The following is a 22,678-nucleotide window of genomic DNA, read 5'->3' on the forward strand; positions in this document are numbered from 1 at the left end:
CAACAAGTGATAGAATATTTAGTCGAATTGTGTTTCATAATAAGTATCACATGTCATTTATATTATTTTTTAAATAAAAATAATAATATTATTTTATAAAATAATATAAAATCAAAGTTCCTAAAGAAATTGTGACAATGTTTAGGGCAACGGAACTGGTTAGGTCAAGTTACTGTATTAGCACCGAAAACAACAATTGAGCTTCAGAAATTTGAACTCTAAACATTTTTCAGAAATGTTTTCATTATTTGGTCAAGAATGAAAATGTCTGAAATGGGAAGATGGGTCATGAGACGCATCATCGTAATTAAATGTCTGAAATGGGGCAGAAACTGTCCACGCTTCTTTAGAACCACTAAGGGCCTCAGGGCTACCATCGTAAATATATTCCGAATAAGGCGACAGCGGCTTCAGACTATACTAATCGACCTCATCTGTTATGTGTTTTTGATTTGTTTTTCGAGCTTCATCTCATTTCTCACCCCCCTTCTCTCTTTCGATCGTCGTGGTCCGTCGAGCCTAGAGCTTAGGGTTTGTGCTTTATTCCAGGAATAGGTGGTGTCACTCCATTGAGATCTAAGGATAGGTTTCCCCCTCTCGCTGCTTGCGCTCTTCTGATCCCCGTTCGCCCTCCGGTATCGTTCTGGGAAGCCCTAATCCCATCTTCCTGTGCTCTTGAAGTATTGCGGTGAAGGCTGCCCTTGTAGGAATTTCCCAGACTGCGCCGTAAAGTCTCACCTATTCCTCCAGCTCCGTAGCGAAATGGGCGGACGAGCGGTCGTCTCCGATGGGGAAGGTGCAAAATTGCTTCTTGTTCGATGTGCTTTTATTTTGTCTTCATTAAATCCCTTTTTTTCACCCCGTCGTTCTTTTTTGGTTCATAGATGAGATCGAAGAGGATGCGGAAGAACGTGCCATGGAGCAGGATGCTGATGATGTTGGCGATAGGGGCAATGACGACGAGGAGGAAGACGAGGAAGGTAGACTTGGAATTCAACTGATGCCTGTCACTTGTGATGATTATAGTTCCTAGGGTTTCGGATTTGGGACAGTTTTTTTTAATTGCTTAGTTGAGTTGTTCTCTGCCAGCAGAAGAGGGCCAAGATGAGTACGAGCAGGATGGATTTATAGTGGACGATGTAGAAGAGGAGGAGGAGGAGGAAAAGCAGAACAGTGATGAGGAGAGACATAGAAGAAAGAAGAAGAAGAGAAGGTGATGCAGCACTCGACTTTCCTTATGTGTAATTTTTAATAGCTGAATTGCTGAAGATCCTTTCATGTTCATAAATGTACATTATGCACTTCAGAGATTCAGAGAAGAACTACGTTCTTGATGAGGATGATTATGAGTTGCTCCAGGACAACAACATAACTGGCTTTCATCGACCACAACCAGTATGTCTCCTATGCTTGCTACTCAATCTTTTTAGCCTTTTAAATTTTTTTCTTTTTCTTTCTTGTACGTTGGTATGCGTTTCTTCAAGTTGTTACTGTTGTTAATTCTCTGCAGGGTAGCAAATTCAAGCGCTTGAAGAAGGCTGGAAGGGACAATGAAATGGATGAACAATCTGGGTTTTCAGATGATGAAGAATTAGATAGGAACAGTCATGGTGGCCGAACAGCTGAAGAAAAACTTAAGCGTAGCCTGTTTGGAGATGATGAAGGTAATCATTTCTTGAGCTTGACATGATGATTAATTTGCAGAAATTACTTATCCTTCTGTTTGATCACCCAGTGGTACCACTAGAAGATATTGCCGAGGAAGAGGAGCAGCAAGAAGAAGAAGAAGAAGATGCAGACATTATGGGTGAAGAAGATGAAATGGCAGATTTTATTGTGGATGAAGAAGATGTTGATGAGACTGGTGCTGTTGTAAGGTCTGATATGTTATCTTTTAGTGTGCTCCTTTGTCGTTTTTGCTGTTCTCTGACTATTTTGACCATAAAATGACTTTTTATAGAAAGAAAAAGCTGAAGAAAAAGAAGTCGCGACAAGCTCCAGGAGTTTCATCATCTGCTTTGCAAGAAGCCCATGAGATATTTGGTGATGTTGATGAGCTTCTAATGCTCCGAAAGCAAGGACTTGCAGCTGTTTCTGGTGATGGCACCTGGAGTGAAAAGAGACTGGAGGATGAGTTTGAACCTTTTATTCTTTCAGAGAAGTACATGACCACAAAGGATGAAATTATCCGAGAAACAGATGTACCTGAGAGAATTCAGGTAATAAAATAACTTTCTGTTTCTTTAAGCTAGCATATGGGAGATGGACTTGTTTGTAAATTACCAAGCTTCTCGTATTTTAATGTGTTCTTTTCCCTTGCAGCTGTCTGAGGACATAACTGGACCACCTCCAACAGATGATAAGAGTATAGAAGAGGAGAGCACCTGGATAAACAGCCAGCTTAATAGTGGTGGCATCTCTCCTTTAGTTGGTTATGATCAAGTTGTCAAAGAGATAAATAAGGAGGAAATTGGAAATGTCTTGACAATGATGCATGTGCAGAAGCTTGATGTATGGACTATTTTAATGTATTCAATTATGTACTTAAGGCCTTGATGTTAATAACTAATTGCTGTTGTTCCTCAGATTCCTTTCATTAGCATGTACCGCAAAGAGTTATGTCTTAGTCTTTTGAAGGATCCTGATGCCGAAACGCCAGATAATGAAGAAACCCCAAAGATGAAGTGGCATAAGGTAATCAAGTTTACATAACTAATTTTGGTGGTGGGTTACTAAAGTATATTCTGAAGGGCAATCTCAATTATTTTAGGTACTCTGGGCTGTTCAGACATTGGACAGAAAATGGTTGTTGCTTCAGAAGAGGAAGAGTGCTCTTCATTCCTACTACAACAAGCGCTTTCAAGAGGAAGCACGAAGAATTGATAATGAAACCAGACTTGCATTAAATCAACAACTTTTCAAATCAGTCATTGAGGCCCTAAGGGATGCAAAATCTGAAAGAGAGGTCGATGATATTGATGCCAAGTTCAATCTGCATTTTCCTCCTGGTGAAGTTGATATAGAGGATGGTCAATTCAAGAGACCAAAGCGGAAATCATTGTACAGTATTTGCCACAAAGCTGGTCTGTGGGAGGTTGCTAACAAGTTTGGTGCCAGTTCTGAGCAATTTGGATTGCTCCTCTCATTAGATAAGGTGACATCTACTCTTTTCTTGAATTTTCTGATTATTTTATTTGTTTTTAAAGGAATCAAAGATGATATGTTCATTATTGGGAGTATGGTCATACATTTGGTGAGATGATATATCTTTTGCATGTTGTTTGGGGTATATTTGTTTACTTACTTTAGCTTCTAGCCTGTTGTTTCTGGTGAGTTTTTAGTGTTATTGTATTAAATTATGTTTTGCGTGTTCTTTTCTTTACCAGATATTGGACGAGCTTGAAGATGGAAAAGAAACTCCTGAAGAAATAGCAGCAAATTTTACATGTGCTTTGTTTGAAACACCACAAGATGTTCTTAAAGGTGCTAGGCACATGGTATGTATGTTCTGTTCATTTTTCCCTCCTGAAAAGATGTTGTTAAGTTGTAATATTCCTAATCTTAAGTTTTGTGGATTTTGCCACAACTTTGTCTTTGTTCTGTTGCAGGCAGCTGTGGAAATTGGTTGCGAACCTAATGTTCGGAAACATGTACGCAGTATATTCATGGAGAAGGCTGTTGTGTCAACAAGTCCTACTCCTGAGGGAAATATGGCAATTGATCCTTATCACCAGCTTGCAAGTGTAAAGTGGCTTTGCAATAAACCATTATGTGAGTTTGTGGATGCACAGTGGCTTCTCATTCAGAGAGGTGAAGAAGAGAAACTGCTTCAGGTCACAATTAAATTACCAGAAGAGATCCAAAAGAAATTGTTAAGTGATGCTTCCGAGTATTATCTGAGTGAACGTGTCAGTAGATCTGCGCAGCTTTGGAATGAACAACGAAAGATGATATTGGAAGACTCATTTCTGACTTTTATTCTTCCATCAATGGAAAAGGAAGCTCGATCGCTAATGACAGCTCGAGCCAAGAATTGGCTTCTTATGGAATATGGAAAACAATTGTGGACTAAGGTCTCTATTGCCCCTTTCAAGCGGAAGGATGCGGATATTGATTCGGAGGATGAGTCTGAGTCAAGAGTAATGGCTTGCTGTTGGGGACCTGGAAAGCCTGCAACGACGATTGTTATGTTGGATTCAGCAGGAGAAATGGTGGATGTGCTATATGCTGGTTCAATTAGTGTTCGATCCCAGGCTGTTGCTGAACAACAGAGAAAAAAAAATGATCATCAGCGAGTCTTGAAGTTCATGACTGATCACCAACCTCATGCTGTCTGTGTAGGAGCAGCAAATATGGCCTGCAGACAACTAAAGGATGACATTTATGAAGTACGTCTGGTGTTGTCTTTTTTACTTTCATGTTCAATCTTACATCTGGCTTTTTCCTTGGATTAATTGCAATTTCTACAATATAGTTGGTTATTTTGGTTGTTTTTTGTGTGTGCAACACTATAGCTAGTTAATGTGTGGCTCTAAGGTGCAATTGCTAATACTCCTTTCCAAGGTTAGCAATTTCATATACTGGTACTGTACTGGTCAGAGCTAGGACTGGTTTCGTACCAGTGTAGTGACACTTGACTTGGTACACCGGTACATTCAAAGCTTCAAAAGAAGTCCAGAAAAAAACTTAAAACTGAAAAGAAGAAATTGTTCGATGCATAGCCTGTATTAACTCTGTGCCAGGTGGTACCAACCCACCTGTGTACTGTTGGTCATGTATTGGTAAACTATTGAACCGATAACTTGCTCCTTTCCACCATTGATTGCTCAACATCTGCTCTTTTTTTGATGAGCTTGTTAAGTTACTGATAAGAGTATCATTACTTGTTATTTCAGTGTTATGGTCAATCTTATTTGACTAGTTTAAATATTAATCATAGGTTTTTTTTTCTCTTACTCCTAAAACACTGATCTGGTTGTGATGAACCAAATCCACCTAGCAAATGTTGAGTTTGAGACTTCATCCCATAAATTTTTACATCTAAAAATTATTTTATACTTGATACATTTATCAAAGGTTAAGGGATAAATATCTTAAAGGGGCTACCTTAGTTGGTAAAGGGGCTACCTTAGTTGGTAAAGATTTTAGTGCTGAGGGAAAACCTTTGCAAAGGTCATTCATGATTGCTGACCTGACATAAAAAATTTGCCTTTGGTAGGCATATTAGAACTAATTCAGGCTATTACCCAACTCTTTTGTCAGTAATTAGTTGCCAAAAGCCATATAGTTATCATGTGGTTTTGTATAGGTATTCATTGAGAAGAAATTATTGGAGGAAAGATGGGTTTTTTTGGGAGTTAAGAAGCATAATTGTTGGCCTGAATAAAATTACCTGGTTAACAAGCCTTTAGTTAACTGTAGGTTTATGGATTATCTGTAGATTAATATAGTTGCAAAAAATGATCTCAAGGGAAAGGAATCTTTTTTTGTTTGGGGTGTTGGAAAACCATTTTCTTCTTCTTTTCTCTTGTATTTGGGGCAGATGGAGGTGTGAGTCCCTCTTCTTAGGTGGGTTATCTGGAAAACTAAACTGAATTTGAGAACATACACTTCAACTCTAGGTGAGGAAGTTTGGGGAATTGGGTATTTAAGTGATCTTGTGTCACTTATGATTTTTGGTTTTCGTTTATGAAACTAAAATCATGAAAATTGATTTAGAAATAAACTGTTTTGTAGCCTCATTAGTTTGGTCCTTCCTTTACATTTAAATTTTTAAATTTTTTTCCATTATTTTGAAAGCTAGTTTGTGCAATTTAGCCCCTTCATTATGATATATGATTGTTTAGTTCTAAAATTTTTTGACAAGCCATAGTTATGACCACCAAATATGTATTGTAATACAAAAGAGGGGTTTCTTTTGGGGAACATGTAACCGCCTTTTCTAATATATATTAGTGATCCCTTTTACATTTCTGCATTTTTATCACTACAAGGTCTGGAAAATCCATTAAGGGAACTTGCCATCACTGATAATAATGGTAAATGAGCCTCATAGAGTAATTCTTTTTATGGTTAGCCTTTAATTCTTTTTATGGTTAGCCTTTACCTGCGAGCCTTTGGAATTTAATGACTCATATACCCTTTTATTTATTAGTTGCTAGTTTGCCTTGTGTCTTTTTGGTCTAATTATAGATTTAACTGTCTCTCTTAAGAAAACAACACGGAGCTGCAACAGATGCATTGCTATGGGGTAGGAAGCATCCACTCCTCTTTTGCTCTTTTCTTTCTTTGACTCCTTCCATGCCCAGTGTACAACTAGCTGTGACAATGACCCATCCACCTTGGGCCCATGTTGGTCCTCGATTGAATCAGTATGGGTCTGGTACATGCCAACACATTGATGATTGAGATATGCATCTGGTACATGCCAACCGTGCTGACGCACAGTATGTCAGCATGGGTTTGATACCTCTTTGTGAGGGTTTTGGCTGTCCAAAACCCTTAAAACCATATTTTATGTGTGTTTCCTACCTAATAAAGTCAATATTCATATAATTTAAGTAGTTCAACTCTACAAGACAACTTATATTACATTGCAACATGAAACAGAAAAGTAGTGATGAAATCTAAAAAGTAAATTGTAATATATAAATAAGTTAAGAGTTACTGAATTAGTGATGCATAATAAATGATTGTATAATAAGATCATATACTTGTTCCTACCACCAAAATGATTGTCATGATATCACTACGAGGAGTTAGGGTCCTAGATGTAATGATAGTAAAGATAAATATGGTATGTGTATATGACCCAAGTATGATACTACTCTCATAACATCTAATACTAGTATACATTGTGCCAATGATGCATCAATGTCGTAGCAGTCATGGTTTCATCATTGTCAACCACTCGTGTTAGGTGGTTCCATGGGCAAGTAGGAATGTAGTAAATATAATTGCACAGCATGTAGTGTGATCGAGACTCTCGTCACTATATTGTTATTTGTTAGTAAATATAAAAATGGCTAACTATTGTCATTCATCAGTAAGCCATCAGATCCAAGACAATAGGAATGCTGACAATATGAGGAATTGTTGTTTGAGTATCATATAGGTTCCGTCTCATATCCTTGAATCAACTGCGACAGATGTTCCCTTTCCTTTACAGCCATATACAAGTCATGTGGATCCTTGTGCTCCATGGTCTACATCCTGGCTAACTGATGACTTGAAGATTTCTCTTGAGTAGTGGGAATGTAAGATTGGTCGCCCTAACCACCATCATCAGTCAAAGCAGTACTGTTCACGTCATTTCTATCTTAGCAGACATCATGAAGAGTAGAGTGCGAGGGAGAAGATGTCTCATCACTAGATTGAAACTTGTCTCTCATCGATTGCAACCAATGGATTAGCCGACTACAACACTGACCCTCTCCGTTGTCGAGGTAACCAGATGCACAAGCCATTTGTGTGTTATTATAACCTTTTTAAGGGGACAGGAGCTTAAAAGAGTGTCTTTTGAGCTGTATAACAACTCAAAAAGACTTTTGAAGGGGGAAAGCATGGGATAGGCCTGTCCTTCATGGACCATTTGGTTCGAGGCAGTCTGCAACTCGGTTCACCGGTGGTTAGTACCAGTCCAGGTGATATGTCTTGGCCCTGATCATTGTGTTTCCACTACCTCATCTTTCAATTTCATACCTCTTCTCTTCTCTTCATGAGAACCTGGATCTTGGCACTGATGCCACCATCTCCACCAATCAATGGAAATCATGATGAGGCCTCACATATCCCCAAGGAATTTTTGCTAATTCCAATGGCCTATTTCTATCAACTTCGGGCATCTTGGAGTCAGTTCCAACAGTGTATACTTCTCATTAGTTGATTACATAGGACTATAGGAGAGCTCCTATGTTTGTGACCTAAGGTTGGATGTCTTCTTGTGCGTGTGTTGCTTCACCAACTTATGAATCTAGCAAGGCAGGTCTACCTTGCCCACTACCACCAAACTAATCTTCAACTGGTGGTGTTTTCAACCACCATTTAAGGATAGGAAGATTGGTCTATGTCGTAATGATATATAAGGTTAAAAAAAAATGTTATGACATACTTTTTCATTTTTATTGGCAATTTATCTGACGAGGCTGAATGTGAAACACTGCAATTTGAATATCTTGTTACGTATTTTGATCTTTCACCACTGCAATTAACTGTATTGAGTGCTTAGATTAGTTTCAGGTTCATCTCTTACATTGGTTCGTAGGTTTATAGAGCATCTTACACAGCTAATAATTAATGCTTAAGTATTTCATGTCCTCCAATTCCAGGGAGGCATGCTCAAAGTCACTTTCTTGTATGGACTGTGACGTCTGATCTACCTTTGTTATGGATTGACATTTAATGTACTTCATCTTCACTGTGTATGACACAAGGTTCGCCGTATCGTACCGTACCGGTGTTTCGACCCGGGCTCGGTACCGGTACGGTACGGTGTACCGAGCGGTACACACAGGTGTACCGAGCGGTACACCCAGCTACAGTGTAGCTACAGTGTGCTACAGTATCGCTACAGTGTGCTACAGTATCGGTACGGTACAGTGCGGTCCACGTACCGCTGGTCTGTCGGACCGGTACGTACCGCCCGTACCGGGCGGTACAGTCCGGTATGGCAAACCTTGGTATGACACATATCATAACTTTCTATAGGCATGTCATTTGGTTGATATGTAGTAGCCTTCATAAAGTAACCATCTAATGTCTGAAAAAAAAAGTCCATTGTGGGTGTAGTGTGAATGGATAACGGCAAATGGTTGCCTTTTGGAATTAATTTGTTATTTTAATTGTGAATGCTGCATATACTACTTTCCGAAAACAGTTAAGATCAGTAAATCATACTGGTTTGACTAAGGACCAGTATTGGACCATTTGGTCTAGTAAAGGTTGAGTATTATTTTTTATTATTCTTTTTGGGTGATAGTGGGCAATAAACCTTTGGATATACTGGTACGCTACCAGTCCAGTAGATTATGGACCTAGAGTTAAATTATTGGTTCATGCATATACATTTAAAGACATATATATCAACTTCTGTTTGATGGCTATTAATTGTTCTGAGAATTTACTAAGGCTTAAAACTGCCCACATGTTATGTTTTGCAGGTTATTTTCAAGATTGTGGAAGATCATCCAAAAGATGTCAGCCAAGATTTAGAATACATCAGTATTGTCTTCGGTGATGAATCATTGCCTCGCCTTTATGAGAATTCAAGGGTTTCGGCGGATCAACTCCCTGGTCAACCAGGTAAGAGTATTTTCTTTAGGATACGTTACTCATTTTCATGCTAAACCATTTTTGGTGTGGTTTTTTTAAAGGTATTGTGAAACGTGCTGTGGCCCTTGGCCGATATCTGCAAAACCCTTTAGCTATGGTTGCTACACTTTGTGGACCAGGGAAAGAGATACTATCTTGGAAACTTTGTCCCTTGGAGCATTTTCTTACTCCAGATGAAAAGTATGAGGTTGTTGAGCAGGTTATGGTTGATGCAACCAATCAAGTTGGTGTGGATATAAATCTAGCTGCAAGTCATGAATGGCTTTTTGCTCCTTTACAGTTTATTTCTGGTCTTGGGCCACGGAAAGCATCTGCTTTGCAAAGAGCATTTGTTAGGGCTGGATCCATTTTTAATCGGAAAGAGATACCCATGGGTAAGATTCTTAGAAAGAAAGTTTTCATTAACGCTGTTGGTTTTTTGCGTGTTCGCCGGAGCGGGGCAGCAGCTGCTAGTAGTCATATTATGGATCTTTTGGACGACACAAGAATTCATCCAGAATCCTATGATCTGGCAAAGAATCTGGCGAAGGATGTCTATGCTGAGGATGTTCCAAATGAAACAAACGATATGGATGATGATGTACAAGAGATGGCAATTGAACATGTTAGGGAAAGGCCTCATATGCTTAAAGTGCTTGACATCAATGAGTATGCCAAGAGCATTTTTAATCGGTATGGGACCAACAAAAGGGAGACTTTGTATGATATAAAGATGGAGCTTCTGCATGGATTTCAGGATTGGCGGACACCTTTTAAAGAACCAGCTGCAGAGGAGGAATTTGCTATGCTCTCTGGTGAAACAGATGATACCATTTCGGAAGGGAGAATTGTTCAGGTTACAGTGCGCCATGTACAAGAGTCTCGTATCATTTGTGCATTTGATTCTGGTTTGAAAGGGATGATATTCCCTGATGATTTCTCGGATGAAGGATATGATCATGAGAAGGTACATGAGGGTGATATTCTTACCTGCAAGATTAAGCATGTCAATAAGAATAGACTTGTGGTTTACTTGACATCCAAGGCTAGTGATTTAAGGAAAAGACCATACAATATTCATAATCGTGATCCTTATTACCATGAGGATGAGGCCAGTTTGCGGAGTGAGTTGGAGAAGGCTCGGAAGGACAAGGAACGTGCAAAGAAACATTTCAGGCCAAGGATGATTGTTCATCCCCGTTTTCAGAATTTGACAGCTGATGAAGCAATGGAGGTGTGTATAATTTGTAAATTGCATCTAATAATTTAATAACATCTCTACTTTGCTTAATGCTTGAATGCATTGAAATTAGGTCTTTAAACTTATTTATTGTGTACAGTACCTCTCTGATAAGGAACCTGGTGAAAGCATTATCCGGCCAAGTTCTAAAGGACCATCATTTTTAACATTGACATTAAAAGTTTTTGATGGAGTTTATGCTCATAAAGAGATAGTGGAGGGTGGAAAAGATCACAAAGATATCACAAGCTTGCTTCGTCTTGGAAGGACTCTAACAATAGACAAAGATACCTTTGAAGACCTTGATGAGGTCAGTACATAATTTTTAATTCTTGTTTATATTTATATTTTTCTGAGTTTTCAGTTCTTTAGTTCTTTTCAGTCTTGATAATACCTGAAGTGTATCATGCTTTATGGTTAACAATTATTATTATTTTTGTATATGCATCTTGAAAATCCTAAATATTACCAATTTTGGATTGTTGTTGAATGTGGCATCAAAATTAAAAAAAATCCATGAGACATCAATTTTTTATATAATAGTTTTTATTATGTATTGAAATTGTACAAGTCATGCTAAATTCTGAAAGAGCAATGAACTAAATAATTTGATTGTCTTATTAAAAAAAAATGACAGCTTAGGTTGCTATAGTTGTTATAATTCTATTTCTTCAAGGAAGTGCTTAGACTTAATATTTGCTAGTAATAAGCTGTAATATTTTACCAATATTTAGGAGTTTCTCATAGAACTTGGAGAAAATATAAGAAAATGCAACAAGAAGGTTATTGATCTAACTTTGCTCCTTGATTAAAATGGTATCTTATTAGGTGTGTTTTTATATCCAGATTGTTAGCAGTAAAGCTAAGACAGTACAAATGCTTTTCCAGGCTAGTGTATTTTTTTAAAAACTTCTCCATTCTTTCATGTCAAGTTTCTAATTGGTAAGAGTAGGTGCATGTTAGAACCCTTGCAGATTCTAAACTTGGGGTTGATCTCTTTAGGGGATCGGCCTCCTTGGAACTCTATAGGGGTTCCTCCCTCCAAGTTGCTACTCAAAGGCTGCAGAAAAGATTCATCTATTGCTTATCAAAAGAGAAGGAATACATGGCTATTTATAGGGCTTCTAAACCCTAACTCCTAATAAGACTCCTACTTAAGACTCTTACTTCTAACCAACTCCTAATAGGACTCCTACTCAAGACTCCTATTCCCTTACAACTCCTAATTCTTCTATAAAAAAAAACCTCCTACATGAATGCCCCTCTCAATTAAGACTCTCCTAGTTAGAGTCCTAACAGAATGTCCCTCTCAATTAGGACTCTCTTAGCTAGAGTCCTAACAGTTTTACATCAATGTCCCTCTCAATTAGGACTCTCCAAGCTAGAGTCCTAACAGACCCGCCCTCTTCAAATCAGCCTTGTCCTCGAGGCTGATGATTCGTGAATTCTGGGAATTTGATCTTCAAGTCGTCATAGTTCTCCCAAGTGGCATCTTCTATTGGTAGGTTCGCCCACTGTATTAGCACTTCATTAGTGGGTCATCGTCGTCGAGTCACGATCAGTCGATCAATAATGACACTTGGCTGGGTTTGGAGTTTTCTTTGGGTAGTCATATTTGGTGGGTGGCTCTGGGCTGTCTCTAAGCACCTATTTAAAACTTCCGTCTGGCTATTGGTTTGTGGGTGATATGTCGTACTCCTTTTTAATTTAGTACATTGCATATGGAATAACTTTGTCCAAAATCTGCTCTTGAAGATGCAAGTAGAATTTGTCACAAGCATAATGCGTCCCTTATAGCATAATTCTTTTGAGTCCCGATTGTAATGAGCCACGGAGCTTGGTGCTTCCTCTAATTTTTTTTTATCTTACTGGTCTCCGAATCTTCCTGCCATTCCATCTTAATATCCTTAAGGAAGTCGTTGGTTGGAAGTAAAACGATCGAAAATTCAGCTTGCTCAGGTAGCTGCGAAAGCGCATCTGCAACAACATTCTCTTTCCACCTTTTGTAAGTTATTTCATAATCAAATCCAAGAAGTTTTGTTACCCATTTTTGCTGCTCAGGGGATAATATCTTTCGCTCCAAAAAGTACTTGAGGCTTTTATGTTCGGTTTTAATTTGAAATCGTCGACCAATCAAGTAGGGTCTCCACCTCGTTGCTGCGCGCACAATGGCGAGCATCTCCTTATCATATGTTGACTTATTTTGATGGGAGGGAGATAATGTCTTGCTAGTGTATACGAGTGGTCGACCATCTTGCATGAGAATGACTCCAATTCTGACTCCAGATGCGTCGGCCTCAATAACAAAGGGTTGGTTGAAATCTGGTAGTGTTAGCACCGGCGTCGTCGTTATGGCTGCCTTAAGTTTGTCGAAGGCAGTGGAGGCTCTGTCCGACCATTGGAAGACATCTTTTTCCAGTAAGGAAGTAAGTGGTGCACTGATCTTTCCATAGTTTTTCACAAACTTACGGTAGTAGCCTGTTAAACCCAAAAATCCATGTAGCAATTTTATATTCCTCGGGGTAGGCCAGTTTTGCATTGCTTCAATTTTGAAGGGGTCCACCGTCACACCTTCCTCTGATATGATATGCCCAAGATCTTTCACCTTTTGTTGAAGAAAGTAAAAATTCGTAGTGGCCGTTGTGTGTTCGAAAGGCGGTTTTCGGTATGACTTCTTCATACACTCGTATTTGATAATACCCGGATTGAAGGTCCGACTTTGCGAAGATTTGTGCTCCCTTTCATCTAGCAATTCATTTGCTATTGGAATAAGGTATTTGTTCTTGATGGTTATGCCATTGAGAGCTCGATAATCAATGCATATTCGTCATGTTCCGTCCTTCTTGCGTACAAGTAGCACCGGTAAAGAGTAGAGGTTGCAACTTGGCCGAATAACTCCTGTTTCGAGTATCTCTTTTACAATCCTTTCTATTTTATCCTTCTAGAGATGTAGATACTGATATGACCCAGTATTTGTTGGAGGTTTGCCTGAAAGAATTGTTATATAATGATCATGCCGACTGGTAAGAGATAGGTTGTGCGGTTTGTCAAATATATCTGAAAATTCAGCAAGCAAAGGAAGTAGGTTTGGATCTTCAAATTCTATTGGCTCTCCCTTAGTTTGTTGCTCAAGTTGTACCAAAAGGCTGCTGCATGCTTTATGCAAAACCTTCTTCATTTGTTGTGTGCAAATCGTCATTATGTCGCCCTCACGTTTCCCGTTCAGTATCACCTATTTCTCCTTACTGTAAAATTTTATAATTAGTTGCATAAAATTCCAAGAAATATCACATAATGTCGTCAACCATTTAATTATGAGCATGGCCTCATGATCATCAAGAGGGAGAAGGAAGAAATCTGCAATTATCTCTTGGTCCTGCAGCAATAGTTTCTCCTGCGGGCGCCTATGATCACAATTCAAAATCCGTCCGTCGACGACCTTAATGTCAAACCTGCAGCAATTCTCAATAGGTAAGGCCATCTGGATAGTAACCTTACTATTTAGAAAGTTATTAGAACTGCCCGTGTTGATGAGAACAGTGATCGGTTGTTGTTTGAGAAGGCCTCCAACTTTCATCGTTTGCGGGTTTGAGTAGCCGACTAGTGCATGTACCGTAACTTCAGTCGGTTGTGGCTCTTCTTCTGCATCTTCTTCTTCATGTTCAAGGCTCTCTTCTGGATGTTCAATGACCTCTTCTTCTATTGGTTCAATCATAAAAAGTCTCCCTTTACTACAGCGATGCTCACGGCTCGTCACAATGCCAACATAACCCCTTCGCATATCGCTCCCGAAGCTCTTCTCTTGTTAACCTCTTTGGTATAGGGACTTGGTCGATAGTAGGGGGGGCTGAGGGCTTCAATATTACTGGTTGAGGAGCGACCCTAGTCCTCCGAGCTTCATGGTTCAATTGCTCCTCTTGATGTCGTGCGAAAGAGATGGCTGCCATCAGCGTATACGGTTGTCGCGCTTTAACTTCTCCTCGGATCTCCGGCTTCAAGCCCTCAATGAAGGTCCTCAATAGCTGTTTTTGAGACCAATCACGAGTTTGATTAGATAACCTTTCAAACCTAGTTTGGTACTCTTGAATGGTGGAGGTTTGTCGGATCTTTGCTAGTTGTCCGTCAATATTCTCGTAATCGGTTGGTCTGAAGCGGATTAGCAGTCCTTCTTTGAATTGTCGCCATGAAAGAACTCCAGAAGTATGTTCAAACCATTTAAACCACTGTATTGCATACCCTTCAAGATGTATAGCTGCAATTTTCACCATAGATGCATCCGCAGTTTTGTGGTACTGAAAATATCGCTCCGCGCGCGAGATCCAACCAATCGGGTCTCCTTCTTCCCATCTAGGGAAGTCCACTTTCATGCATGGATAGTTGGGGTCAGTCATATAGCTTTCCCTCTCTTGGAAGTCATATCTTTGGGTTTGGTGCGATTGGGCATAACTCTCTCCTTGATGTGATTTCTTCGTGCTTAGTGGTCGGGCCAATTTGAGTTCGGTAAAGAGCGTCCAAATCTTATCCTCCATTCGCGCCTCGAAGGCTTCGAATTTAGCATTGATTACCTCCTCAGATGCCATAGTATATGCCGCCAAATCTGTGATGTTAAGATCTCTCTTTTGTTGTCGGGTTAAAGGCATGTATTGGTTGAGAGAGGTGATGGTCGAAAGGGTTGGTAGATCGGTGGATGTAGGCTACGGTTTAGGCTTGTTTTGTAGCTATTTTGGGTGCAGTTTGAGGGTGTGGTTTGGTGGAGTTTTAGGGTTGTAGATGAAAGTTTTGGATCTGTGGTAGATGGTAGCAAAGGTTTGATAGAAATAAGTGGAAGTTGCAGCAAGTATGTGCTGTCTTGTAAGAGTAGAATTGTCGTCGAAGAAACAACGGTTTCTCGACGTAATTTCCACCAAAAACTTGAGATAATTGAGGAGGGAATTGATAGCAAAATCACAGTTTATATGACAGCAAGGATATCTAATTTAATCAAGAAAATTTCGACAGTATAACAGCAAGGAAATTGGTGCAAGTTGCGATTGCAGAATTCTCGTCGAAAAATTTCAGCAGGTTACGACGAAAATTTGCAGCAACATAAAATCATTTTTAGAGATGAATTTCTTAATAAATCAATTTTAGATGGAAGCCAAGATGACCTATGAAGTGTATAAGAAATTTCATTCAAAAAAGATTACAAATAGATGGGTTAAGGCAACAATATGCGGCTGAAGTTTTCTGCAGCACAGATTTTTAGGTATAGCAGATTGGACGTAAAAGATCAGTGGTTTATATTAAGAATTTTTTGATGAAACCAAAGGGAAATCCACTGTTAGGAAGTGTCAAAGCTGTCATAAAAATTTTGTAGAGATTTGGATAGAAACAATATAGTATCAAGATCAAACAAACAGTGCTATGCAGCTGAAATTTTACAGTGCAGATTTTCAAGTATAGCAGATTAGACGTAAAAGATCAATGGTTTATATTGAGAATTTTTTGAAAAAACTAAAGGGAAATCTGCTGTTAGGAAGTGTCAAAGATGTCATAAAAGTTTCAAAGAAATTTGGATATAAAAAGCCTAGTAGCAAGATCAAACAGATGGTACTATGCGGCTGGAATTCTGCAATGTATCTTTCGTCGTAGAGATGAAAACTTTGTGACGAAAGGTTTATGCAGCAATATAGGAACAGTTTTTTTTTTTAGATTTTCGAATAAGGATAACTAAATTGCAGCAGCAGTAAGGTAGGAAACCAGAACCTGTTGCAATTCACGGGGAGATCAAAGGATGATCCGCGGTGGTGGAGATGATGGCGGAATTCGGCGATGATCTTTTAAGTAATTGTGGGAATTGCTTTGGGCGGTTGTGGAGGGCTGATGGATTGCAGTGGAAGGGCAGCGAGATGCCAAGAACATTGCTCTGATACCAGGTGTTAGAACCCTTGCATATTCTAAACTTGGGGTTGATCTCTTTAGGGGATCGGCCTCCTTGGAACTCTATAGGGGTTCCTTCCTCCAAGTTGCTACTCAAAGGCTGTAGAAAAGATTCATCTATTGCTTATCAAAAGAGAAGGAATACATGGCTATTTATAGGGCTTCTAAACCCTAACTCCTAATAAGACTCCTACTTAAAACTCTTACTTCTAACCAACTCCTAATAGGACTCCTACTTAAGACTCATATTCCCTTACAACTCCTAATTCTTCTATAAGAAAAAACCTCCTACATGAATGCCCCTCTCAATTAAGACTCTCCTAGCTAGAATCCTAACAGAATGTCCCTCTCAATTAGGACTCTCCTAGCTAGAGTCCTAACAGTTTTACATGAATGTCCCTCTCAATTAGGACTCTCCAAGCTAGAGTCTTAACATTGCAAAACCAAAGCTAATAGATTTCTTGACTTATATTTTTGGTTAGTATGAAGCTAGTTTGCAAAAGCCTTCTCCAGCGTCTAGTTTACTTTTTGGCATTTATATTTTCCTTTAACATTTTGCACAAGCTTGCTGTAACCTTTTGCCAAACTAAAAGGTTTGGTTGTTTGTGAAATTTCTCAGTATCTTAATCAATTGATTAACTATATAATTGTTGCTGTAACCTTTTGCCAAACTAAAAGGTTTGGTTGTTTGTGAAATTTCTCAGTATCTTAATCAATTGATTAACTATATAATTGCTTAAAGAAAGAAGGATTAATTATATATCTTCTATTCTGTCAATAAAAAATTAGGTGAGTTGAGATCTCTTTCTAATGGCATGTTGCTCCCCAACTTTCAGGTTATGGATAGATATGTTGATCCATTAGTCACTCAACTGAAACACATGCTTTCTTACCGCAAATTCAGGAAAGGAACAAAGGCGGAACTTGATGACTTGCTAAGGGCAGAGAAGGCAGCAAATTTAATGAGGATAGTTTACTGTTTTGGGATTTCTCATGAACATCCAGGGACTTTCATTTTATCATATATTAGGAGTACAAATCCACATCATGAGTATATTGGATTATATCCCAAAGGTTTTAGGTTTCGGAAAAAGGATTTTGATGATGTTGATCGCTTGGTGGCTTATTTTCAGAAGAATATAGACAAACCACCACCTGATGCTGGCCCATCGATACGAACACTTGCTGCAATGGTACCAATGAAAAGCCCTGCATGGGTTTCCTCTAGCGGGGGATATGTTGGTAGTGCTTCAGCAGGCAGTAATGATGGCTGGAGAGGTGATCGAGAAAGACCTTCCACCCCAGGTTCAAGAACAGGTATGTGATAAATGTTATAATTCATGAAATGTGATTTTAAAACTGAGTAATGCTGTTTATTACACATTTTACCAGTTAGTGTAGTTGCTTCTGATTTAGTAATCACCATTTGTCACTAACCAATGCTTTTGAAAACTGAAACTTTTTCCTGATTCATTTGAATATACTTTATTAGTCTTTTCGAGATTTTTTGGGATTTTGAAAAGACAAAATGATTATTATTAGTGGTACGAGAAGAGATAGAAGGAAACTTAAAAAACTTTAATAAAAATTATAAATAAAGATTTAAATACTGTCAACTTAAGATGTGACTGTATTATCTCAATCATGGTAAAAGATTGATGTAGGTGTACTTCCATATTTTGTTATTTGTTCCCAGATAATTCAGCAATATTTGGTAATAGTTTGTTTGTTTGTTTGTGTACTACAAAAGGATTGTCTTCTTGTAGCATGGGTTTGCCAATATCTTTCTAGCATATTTCACCATGTTGTGCTGACTGGTAGGTCTGTACTCAGTTCATTTTGGTTCTATTTGATGAGTTTCTTAATCAAAATGAAGGCCTCATGTTTTATTTGCCTTAAAACAAATCTGATCCCAAGAAGAGTAAAAGCCAAAGTTTGAACCAGATCAAGTTTCTTGGTTCAGTTAGGCCCAGTTCGTTTTTAATAATAAAATAAATAAATAAATAAATAAATAAATAAATAAATAAATAAATAAATACTTGACTTGTTAGTTTTAAAGCAGGTGGATTCTCCCATTGTTGGTCACAAACAGCTGTCTTTTCATAAAAAAATTCCATCTACTTTAACTTTGTATAGTCTCCACACCATAGTTACAGAACTTCTCTTCTTCCTACCTAGAATTGCTTTACCTAATCTGTTCCCAAGAAGATCTAAAGCCAATGTTTGAACTGAGTCAAATTTCTTGGTTTGGTTAGGTCCAGTTCATTTTTAATGATAAAATAAATGAATAAATACTTGACTTGTTGCCTTTAAAGCAGGTGGATTCTCCCATAGCTGGCTACAAACAGCTGTCTTTTAAATTTTTATCAAAAAATCATCGTACTTTTAACTTTATTGTTGAGTCTCCACGCCATAATTACAGAACGCTGCTTCCTAACTAGAATTGCTTTACCATGAGAAATGGGGGTTGCCATAACTGGACATTTATGTCTCCTTGTATTGATAGCTTAGAGACACTGATCCACTGCCACTGTGGATTATAAGAGCTGCATTCTCTCAATCCTACTCTTAGAAGCTGCATTATAAGATTCTCTCAATTCTATAAGAGAATCTTGCAGCTTCCATTTTACAATAGCCAGAGCCAACATCTGGAATCCTTTAATTAGAATTCAGGAGGAATTTAAAGTATTCACTGGTAGTTTCATAAAATAGCTTACCCTATCCCAAATGTATTATTTTATATTGATTTATGATTCAATGGAATATTGGCCTAACAAATACTTTAATTTGCTTTGAGAAGACTCTGTAGGAAACAAATGACAAATAGTTGGTTATTTTCATATCGAATCAATGTTTCAATTGTTATTATTCTACATATGAAGATTCATTATATCTGTTTTTAATGGGTTTCATTAACATGGATCAGTAATGATGTGACTGATTAATGTGGTGCTGCTATGAGAATTGTTGAGCAAGAGGCTAGAATTGACCTACATCAGTTTGAAAATTAAGAAAAGAGTTCTGGTATCAATATTGCAAATACTGGTTTAGAATATTTTACAATGTGGCTCTCCACCGGACCTCTATGATTCGTTGTAGGGGTAATATTCAACAGTAGGACTCAAAAAAATTGCAAGGTTGTTTGTCCTAAATCTTCTGCCCTGAAGACAGTAATGCACTTGACTTTAAGTCATAATTGACACCGACCTCTTTTGTCTTGTTACCTCAAATCCTTTTCGAATGCCACTCCCACCAACTTTGCATCTTATTATTAGTGCATGTTTGGATGTACTAATTTGACAAAGTTTATTTGATTTATTGATAAAAACTGGGGTCGTCTTTCCATAACATTATGGTTTGTGATTCATCGTGTAAGTTAATTTTCATCATAACAAGTATGCTTGGTTGCTGCCAGCATTTGTTTGCATATTCTTACCATGTTTGTTGCTTTTGCAAGCAGGTGACAGATTTGACTCCAGGAGCACCGGCAGTCGAGATGTTCATCCGAGTGGTCTTCCTCGTCCAGGTCGAGGTCGTGGACGAGGGTGTGGCAGAGGAAATAATTTTGGTTCCGAGGACTGTGATTCTGATTATGGTTCTGCAAAATGGGGTTCAAATGAAAATGATGGCTTGAGCACATTTCCAGGTGCCAAGGTTCAGAATTCCCCTGGAAGAGATCCTTGGGGATGGGGCAGTGCGGGCAGTGGTGGTGGCCAGGGTGGGATCAGCACTGGAGGTGGTAATGGTGGTGGGGATTGGGGAAGTGGCTACGCCACTGATAGGGGTGGTGACAAGTGGGGTGGAGGTGGCATCAAGGGGGCTTGGAGTGAAGGTGGCAGTGGAGGTAGTAGCTGGGGAACAGGAGGCAATATTGGTGGTGGCAATGGTAGTAGTCCTGCTCCTGGTTGGGGTGGCAATAGCAGTGGTGGCGGCGGCGGCGGCTGGGGTGGAGGCACTAGCTTTGGTGGCAGACTTGGTGGTGGCTTGAGTGAGGAATTAGCAAATCCCAAAAAATCAGGTGGTGGTTTGGCTGCCGGATTTGGTGCTTCAAGCACAGGATGGAGTGATTCTAGGAGATCAATACCGTCTCAACCTGATACGGGAAATGGATGGTCCGGTGGTTGGTAATCTTGAATTTTAGTTATGTCCAACCCTATTGGAAGCGTAAGTTACTATGTGCTAATGTACAAATTCTGGGTTTTTTTGATTTTTGGACTCGAGCAATGGAACAGAGCAACCATCTTTACCCCTCTTGTCCATCTTTCTATCAACAGTGTCATTAGTTCGGTTGTATGTTGGCCCATTTGGGTTACATGTGTACTGGACTCTTTCAGATTCAACTGAAAAGTTCTTTTCTATTTTGGTGTAGTTGAGCGTAAATAGAACCATCATTTTTTACTTTTACGATCCACATCGATTGATGTCTTCTTGTTCGAATCAAAATGGTGTTCTGAACAATTGATACCTCCATTAAATAAAAGAAAAAGGTGGTCTTCGCTGCATACCGTTGATAACTTTTGTTACTGTTCATGTGATTGGGTTTTCATCATACTTGCTATAAAATACTTGCTGATGTTAAAGCTTGGGTCTGCCACATCATCATATGACCCACTGCCATGTCAGCAAGGACCATCAAGCCCAATTAGCCTTACCCAAATCGACGTAAATCCCAAATCAATGTTATCCCAATCTTGGTTGAATCTTGTTTGACTCATTCTGGTATGAACTAAGTTTGACTTGAACTCCTAATTCAGGTTACTCTGTTTCCCCGTACTCATCTTCCCTTTCGTACTCCTCCCTTTTCCAACTTCTCTATCTTCCCCTCCTCCCTCACTTTCACTATCTTCTTCCCCTCTTACCTCCTCCTCTTACCTCCTCCTCCTACTACTCTTTTTTCTTTGGCCTCCTCGAATTCCAAAAATACTTCTAAATTCAAGAAATATTTTTTTCTCTAAATCCTCTAAAAATAAAAAGAATAAATGAGTATTACAATCATATATGAATACATATCTATAAATTTACTAAAATATATTTAATTTTGAATTAAAATATACTTGACTATGGAATCCTCTATTCCAAAAATGGATATATATATATATATATATATATATATATATATATATATATATATATATATATATATATATATATCCATTTTTTAGTGTAACGAGTCAACTTACACCAAACAACCACAAACTTCTATAATTTTACTAGAAAGACTTGAAGTGGAATTTTCTTTTTTATAATTCAGAATAATTAATTATCAAATTTGGTAATTTTTTGGTAGGTTTAATGAACAAGCGCAATTCAATTTATTTTCGAGTATAATGTATTCAATGTCGATTAATCCATCTCAAACTTTTACAATTCTATTACAAGATGATTCTAACCTGGATTATACTATTTTTTTTTATTTTATGATGAATTTAAGGTAATTAACTATCCAATTTGACATATTTTTAGATAAATTAGTGTATTTCAATTTAATTTCTGGATCAACTTTCATCAAATGACCTCAAACTTTCACATCTCCATTAGAATAAAATTCTAACAAGGATTTTAGTGAAGTTTTCTTTTTTGTGAATTCTTTGGAAAATCCCTCCTTTTTGGGTTTTTCGCAACATGTGCCCCTTTTTCATATTTTCTAAAGAGCATTATGTTGAATCTCATATTTTGATGATGAAATCAATTGTAAATTATTTGATCTAATCTATATGTTGAGAAAAGTGTACAGGATTAACTACGATAGCAGTAAGACATGAAGCAAATGTTGAGCCGGAGTTAAGATTGAGACTTCGTTGAGAGTTCGAGAGTTCGTCGGAAGTTCGGATGTTCATCGGAAGTTCTGTTGGAACTGACCGAGAAGTCCAGAAGCTTGCCAAAGAAGCTCATCGGAACTCGTCAAGAAGATCGTTGTAAAGTCCAAGAGCTTGCCGGGAGTCTGCCGGAATATTGCCGAGAGATCGTCGGAAGTTTGCCGGAAGCTCGCTAGAAGAACAATTGACGTATCGGAATAAGAATGCTTTGTTAAATGTCTTAATTATTACAATTAGACCTCAAGTTGAGTTAGGATTGGGAGGTATCCCACTAACTCAGTTAGGGGCCAACTGGGCCCTTAATAGGGCTGAATTGGGCTGGTTGAATAAGCCTATTCAGCACCTAAAGTCATTGCCAATAGTGGCACCGCCTGGTAACTCAGTCTCCCAAGTG

General features: G+C 38.5%; 1 protein-coding gene across 2 annotated transcripts; it reads left to right on the forward strand.

The window, feature by feature from the left end:
* Positions 1-448: 448 nt before the first annotated feature.
* On the forward strand, positions 449-20,826 carry LOC135631368 (transcription elongation factor SPT6 homolog). 2 transcript variants are annotated; one of them, XM_065138979.1, is made up of 17 exons: positions 449-796; positions 885-980; positions 1,090-1,213; positions 1,308-1,395; positions 1,511-1,664; positions 1,736-1,877; positions 1,961-2,219; positions 2,323-2,511; positions 2,587-2,694; positions 2,771-3,154; positions 3,387-3,497; positions 3,609-4,388; positions 9,159-9,300; positions 9,372-10,543; positions 10,650-10,859; positions 17,305-17,785; positions 19,929-20,826. In XM_065138979.1, the coding sequence occupies exons 1-17, from the start codon at positions 763-765 to the stop codon at positions 20,594-20,596; spliced, it is 5,142 nt and encodes a 1,713-aa protein (XP_064995051.1). In that variant the 5' UTR covers positions 449-762; the 3' UTR covers positions 20,597-20,826. The 2 variants fall into 2 exon arrangements, with proteins under 2 accessions (XP_064995051.1, XP_064995052.1); XM_065138980.1 differs by having other exon boundaries at positions 1,093-1,213.
* Positions 20,827-22,678: the final 1,852 nt, after the last annotated feature.

This window comes from Musa acuminata, chromosome BXJ3-2 (genome assembly GCF_036884655.1).
Source record: "Musa acuminata AAA Group cultivar baxijiao chromosome BXJ3-2, Cavendish_Baxijiao_AAA, whole genome shotgun sequence".
Classification (NCBI taxonomy): domain Eukaryota; kingdom Viridiplantae; phylum Streptophyta; class Magnoliopsida; order Zingiberales; family Musaceae; genus Musa; species Musa acuminata.

What these genes read in the sequence shown, in the direction of transcription:
- LOC135631368 (XM_065138979.1), top strand. Translation starts at nt 763, where the DNA reads ATGGGCGGACGAGCGGTCGTCTCCGATGGGGAAG. An exon ending in AGAAAGAAGAAGAAGAGAAG is followed by an intron (nt 1,214 to 1,307) that starts GTGATGCAGCAC and finishes TATGCACTTCAG; the next exon opens with AGATTCAGAGAAGAACTACG. An exon ending in TTAAAGGTGCTAGGCACATG is followed by an intron (nt 3,498 to 3,608) that starts GTATGTATGTTC and finishes GTTCTGTTGCAG; the next exon opens with GCAGCTGTGGAAATTGGTTG.